Source organism: Euwallacea similis, chromosome 13 (assembly GCF_039881205.1).
Source record: "Euwallacea similis isolate ESF13 chromosome 13, ESF131.1, whole genome shotgun sequence".
NCBI classification, from domain to species: domain Eukaryota; kingdom Metazoa; phylum Arthropoda; class Insecta; order Coleoptera; family Curculionidae; genus Euwallacea; species Euwallacea similis.
This window is the reverse complement of record NC_089621.1, coordinates 161,280-167,270: the sequence shown is the minus strand read 5'-3', so window position 1 is coordinate 167,270 and position 5,991 is coordinate 161,280. Positions and strand designations below refer to the sequence as shown.

At 33.4% G+C, this 5,991-nt stretch overlaps 2 protein-coding genes across 2 annotated transcripts; one reads left to right on the top strand and one right to left on the bottom strand.

Moving 5' to 3' along the window:
• Positions 1–1,018: 1,018 nt before the first annotated feature.
• On the bottom strand, positions 1,019–3,186 carry LOC136413241 (uncharacterized). Its single transcript, XM_066396664.1, has one exon. The coding sequence runs from the start codon at positions 2,998–3,000 to the stop codon at positions 1,480–1,482; it is 1,521 nt and encodes a 506-aa protein (XP_066252761.1). The 5' UTR covers positions 3,001–3,186; the 3' UTR covers positions 1,019–1,479.
• A 212-nt stretch (positions 3,187–3,398) lies between these two features.
• LOC136413239 (RNA-binding protein 28) lies at positions 3,399–5,991 on the top strand. The gene is made up of 4 exons (XM_066396662.1): positions 3,399–3,594; positions 4,147–4,826; positions 4,891–5,068; positions 5,124–5,991. The coding sequence occupies exons 1-4, from the start codon at positions 3,561–3,563 to the stop codon at positions 5,939–5,941; spliced, it is 1,710 nt and encodes a 569-aa protein (XP_066252759.1). The 5' UTR covers positions 3,399–3,560; the 3' UTR covers positions 5,942–5,991.

Genomic DNA, 5,991 nt, shown 5'->3' with positions numbered 1-5,991 from the left:
TAGTATTCTCCCAGCAGAGGATTTTGATATATCAGTTTCATTTTCAATTTCTTTTAAAGATGTGTCATGGTTATTTATATTCTTATAGTGAACATATCCTAAAAATCAATTGAAAAATGTCTTCAAAATGTATTGCATTTTTTGAAAAAAGAATAAAATACCTAGTACGTTAAGTTCACTTACGCCTCCTTTAGCTGTTACATTCCACGTTTTCGAACTTATATCCCTAAAGGATCCATGTTCACGCAAATTTTTTTCTAATCGAGAAAAAATCTCAGGATGGGGTGCTCTTCTATCTGGATATAAATTTTGATAAACTAGTAAGGCATTTTTAGCATTTGGAAATTCTCTAATGTAAACAGTCAGCATATCTGTTTTTTCCTCGTTTGAAAGCTGCATTGTTATTTATATTAAAATTCGGACGTAAATGGAATTTAAAAAATGTATTGCAATATTATTTTGACAAACCACTTAATGCCATAGCAACATTAGTAATATTTCACTGTTTCCTAAGCCTATTAAACAAAAATAAAGTTAACGTTTACCATCATCGCTGCCGACAAGTCTACCATTTAAGGCCGGAAGAGAAAATGTTTCTCTTTCTATCGAAAGAGAAGAATCTTTTGTAGATGGCTTCTCAGAAATTGCAGAATAGATGTACTTTTTTGCAGTAAACTCTTATAGTCTGATAAAATTCGGTTTTCTAATAATGGGTGGTTTATTCGCAGTATAAATTATCATTGGCAACAAACAAATCAACATATTTATCGTGAAACGGGCTTTCAAGAAATTTTCAGATATAATAATTGCATTTTTTTTTACTTAGCACTCCAGGAGCGACTTAGCCCTATTGAAAGAAAAATACAAAACTCTTTTTTTAACTAAAACATCAAAAATGCCTATCTTGTGATACATCATTGTAAAAGGGTTACTAAAAACTTTTAAAAATGGCCAAAAAATTTACAGGTAGGTATTTAAAAAATTCAAGTTGTTGTCATTATCTCAGAAACTAAGCAACATTTAAAATTTTGAAATTTACTGGTTTGTAGACAATAGAAAACTATGAAGTTTTTGTATCAAACATTTTGATGAAAAACCCTAAGTTTTCGATTTATTTAGAAAATAAAATTTGACCAAATTTTAGTTTTTTCATAATAACTCAGAAACTAAAAATCATTTGGCAACATTGTTTTCAGTTCTTAGAAGTGTATGAAATTTGGCACATTTTTTCTAATTTAAGTGACCTTGTAACTCTTACCATTTGAGAGATCACAATGATAGCACATCATATTTGAAATTCCCTGTATATGTACTTGTAAACTTGTAGTTCACTTAGTTGAGATATAAGCTGTTCACTCTATAAAACCTGATGTTTTCATTTTTTTGTTCACTGTTGGGAGTAGTTCATATAATTAGGTATTCACATATCAAGTGCCCACTGCATTGAAAATTAAACAAATAATTAACATTACACACAAATCAATCAAAATTAAAATCAGAAACATCATCAAAATCAATATCAGCTTCTTCTTTCTTCGGCTCTTCAGCGAGTCTTATTGGCCACTTGATTTTCAATTTATCGAAATTTATGTGATTGTCATCAAATTTTGTGTCTTTCAATTTCAAATTATTTTGTACAAGTTTTTCCTCTATTTTATTTATGGCATCAAAGGCGGTAGAGTATACCATCATAGTGGGGGCTAAAGGGACTTGAACTTGACATTTCTCATGTTGGATGTTAATACTATCAAGGAAATCATATAAGGTTTTGTTAACATCAACTTTAGGTGCCAAATTGATATCTTGTTCAGTATAAGTATGAGCCATGTCATCAGCATATGGTAAGTTGCACAATGTGAATCCTTTTACATTAAAATCTGATCGTGGCATCAATGCCACAAATTTAGGGTTCATGTCCTTATTAAATACTCTTCTAGCTATTATGCACATATCCAATTCAATTAATTGATTCACTAAGGCATGGAAAAATTTCAAGTATTCAAGAGATTGTCCTTGGTCAGGCAAAACCAGATATGAACCATCAGATTGCAGAAAATATTCTGGAACATATTTTTTTTCAGAGATGAGTAGAACACGAAAGCTCCTAGGACCTGTAACTTTAAATCTTCCATCGGTTTCAATTTTAACAAATTTCCCACACTTAATTATGCCACTTATTGTGTCTTGATCATCTATTACCTTATCTTGTTCATCTTCAATAATCCATTTATCAATAAAACTCCTTGCTAATGAGTCCTTCAAGGCAAAAGGTATTTGTCTTTTTGTCACTCTAATTGTAGTAGCAGGTAAATGTAGAAGAGTTCCAAAACTCAAGGGTAGCTGCCATGGCTGCATCCCTTTGTGGTATTTCAAAGAATGGAAAAGATTCAACCCCATACTATAGTTGCATATGACTGAATGAGGAGTATTCTCTACTACAAATTTCATTCTAGCAAGCACATCCTCTTGTTCTGGTACTATAAAATTAGTCATCCATTTCTTGACATCCTTATCAGAAGTAATTATCTTAGGAGGGTTTATTGGGGGCCCAACAATGGAAAGAAATATGTCTGCCTCAGCAATATCAGTAATTACTTGTTTCAAAAGTTCTGAGCTTGGTGAAGGTGTTTCAAAAGAACTGAGATCAGTGATAAACAACAATCTAAGTGTCGTAACTCCAGGTTTACCTAACCATACTTTAAGCTCATTGACACCCACTTGCAGAGCTTTCAAAAGATCCGTTGGCCCAGTTTCCATAGCCATGATTTCTTGAAGTACAGAGGCAATGTTATGGTCCACGTTAAATTTCACGATACCATCGCAGCCAGAATTGTTTGCAGGCTGGGCGGTATTTACAAGGAACACTTTGTATAAATTTTTGGAATTGGAAAGTTGCTCATATAAAATGACTTGGGTAAAGGCATGAAAAGCACTGGCGCGACATTTCACTTTTAAATCTAATAGAATTACAAAGATGTCTTTTGCTTCTGCGGGAGGCATCTTGGATATCACTTTTTGAGCCTTTGATTCTTAGAATTTTACAGGTTAAAATCAGTTTGGTCGACAGCTGCATATATATACATGAAATACATCCACAAATCATTTATATGTATATTTCATTTTGCACTAGATCTCTGATTGTTGTACTTATTTCCATGAAATTTTTTGTAATTTATTTATTTTCATTTTTAAGAGAATGGAAATTACAAGCCGCGCTTATATGAACGTGATTACATTGCATAACTTGGAACGATGATCATGTAAAACCTCTCCCAAAGTAATACTACTACGTGGCCTAACGAACAGAGGAAGAAGAACGTATATTGACAGGACATATAACACTTGACACAAATTTAAAAACATGTGTATAAAGTGAGGTTAGATTATTATGGTAAAATGTCTATTAGAAGTTAAAACGACTTGATAATAATTATTTTCATTTTTTGATTAAAAATAATTTAGTAATTAGTCGAATAGGGTCCTAGTTCAATCGATGTATCATCCTTGTGGAATTAGATTATTTTTATGTAATATTGCGGCATCATTTTAGTAGCCCTAACATGGCAAAACCACCCCAACAAAGTAAACCAGGAAGTAAGTTCCAAAAATTTTATTAATAGGTTTGTTTCAACATTAAGAAAACAATCTTAGAGCGGTTCAAGGGTCCTTTTGGGCAATTCACCTTGTAGATTTGAACTTGATATGATTAATGTGCTTGCCTCGAAGATTTTTCAAATTGTTTGGAGACAGCTCTTTGTTACATTTGAATCGTAGAGTAAACTGCTTGCGAAAATGTTGTACTCAACTTCCTAAGTCTCTACCATTTTCCAAATTCTTTAAAAATACTTCATGTTCCTATTAACTATTAATTCCTGTAAATGTGGTAATAAACTTGGAATCCTGCCAATAAGTATTTTGTACCCTAGTTTGAGGAATGTTTCCTACAATTTTTATTTAACTTTATCCAACTTTTCTAAATTTCCTTTCCAATTTTTTTATTGTATTTTTGTTTTCCATATTTTCCTCAAATTCCCCCTACTTCCTTTGAATTCCTCATACATCACAATGTGTTTGGGAATTAAATTTTCTTAGCAGTTTGTTTGTCCGGTTTACATAGCTTATATATAAGATAAAACTCCTTTTTAGAATCCACAGCAAGAACTTTTTTTACATCCAAAAAGAAACTATTTAAAAATAACAAATTATCAAAACAAATCCTCAAAGAAAAACGAGCTCGTTTAGTGGTTAAAAATCTACCATTTAAAGCTAGCGAGGAGGACATTAAGAAGCATTTTGAACAGTATGGTCATGTATCGAATATAGACCTTTTGAAAAAACCAGATGGCAAACTTAAGGGATGTGCTTTCATCCAGTTTACAATGGTGCAATTTGCTAAAAAAGCCCAACATTATACCAACAACCAACCCTTTATGGGCAGAAATATAGCTGTAAGTTTTGCCAGGCCCAAAGATGAATTTGTGAAAGAAAATAAAAAAACAGTCATTAAAACTGAAGTTAAGGAGAAACTGATGGAAGTAAAACAGGAAGAAATTGAGATTAAAGATGAGGACACAGATTCTGCCTGCGAGGAAGGCTTGGAAGATGATGAGGAATTTGCATGCTCTGTATCCGAATCTCAAACAAATCAATTCAAATCCCATGATGTCACAGAGGGCAGAACTGTTTTCATAAAAAATGTCCCGTTTCATGCTACAAATGATGACGTTAAACAATGCATGTCTCAATTTGGCCCCACATATTATGCTTTAATCTGCAAGGACAAGTTTACTGAACATTCAAAAGGAACTGGTTTTGTGAAATTTGTGGTAAGTCATTACGAACCTTTTAAATAAGTAGCAGTTGTGAGTGAAAAAGTTTTGTTGTGTAAAGAATAAGGAGGATGCAGAAAAGGCCTTGGGTGCAGGGACTGAGCTGACATTGCTGGGAAACGTTTTGGATTGTCATCCAGCTGTAGATAAAGACCAGTTGAGAACTAAAGAAAAAGAGCAGAAGGAGCAAAAAAACAAGCCAAAAGATTCAAGAAATCTTTATCTTGTCAAAGAGGGAGGTAAGGATTGAAAAAGGAAGTAGAGAAAATTGAGAAAAAATCTGTGTTTTTTTAGTTATATTAGCGAATTCCAAAGCAGCAAATGAAGTTTCTGTCAGCGACATGGCGAAGCGACTTCAAATTGAGCAGTATAAAACTCAAATGCTTAGAAATTTAAACACATTCGTGTCAAGAGAGCGCCTTGTGGTACACAATCTCCCTGCAACATGGGACGACGTCAAACTAAAAACTCTTTTTATGAAACATGGGGGCAAGGATGCAGTAATAAAAGAAGCCAGAGTTATGCGAGACCTCAATCAGCTGGATTCAAACGGCATCGGTCAATCAAAGAGATTTGGATTTGTCGCTTTCCAAAAGCACGAACACGCGCTATCAGCTTTAAGATCTCTGAATAACAATCCAAACATATTTTCCAAAGCACAGAGACCGATCATATGTTTTAGTATCGAAAGCAAGACAGCTTTGAAAGCCAAAATAAAAAGACAGGAAAAATCGCGAATTAAAAATCCGAAATCCAAGGATTACATTCCTGAAGTAGCTGCACAAAAACCTTCACCAGTCGTTGATAATGAGGATATTGCAGGTTACGCGGGAATTGTGGCGAAAGAAGGGACTGTGCAAAAGATGCGAAGTAGATATAAGTTAAATCAACAGGCAAAGTTACATTATGAGAACATTAAGAAGGAGAAAAGAAAGAAGAAGATGTCGAAAAAAAGTTTAGAGGAGAAGAAGAAGGATTTTATTAAGCAACCGAAACAGAAGGTCAATAAATCAAAGCAAGAGGATGATTTTGCGAAAATGGTTAGTGGTTACAAAAAGAAGTTGGGAGAGGCGTTTGGAGACACTAAGAAATCTAAGTGGTACCAAGAGTAAAATAGTATTTCTGAGGTGTAAAGGTGTAATAAAACTTGTATAAATGATTG

Bases quoted from the DNA above. Each gene is read 5' to 3' on its own strand.
- LOC136413241 (XM_066396664.1), bottom strand. From the start codon at position 3,000: ATGCCTCCCGCAGAAGCAAAAGACATCTTTGTAATTCTATTAGATTTA.
- LOC136413239 (XM_066396662.1), top strand. From the start codon at position 3,561: ATGGCAAAACCACCCCAACAAAGTAAACCAGGAA. The intron at 3,595-4,146 runs GTAAGTTCCAAA...ACTCCTTTTTAG, and splicing joins CCAACAAAGTAAACCAGGAA to AATCCACAGCAAGAACTTTT. The intron at 4,827-4,890 runs GTAAGTCATTAC...TGTTGTGTAAAG, and splicing joins CTGGTTTTGTGAAATTTGTG to AATAAGGAGGATGCAGAAAA.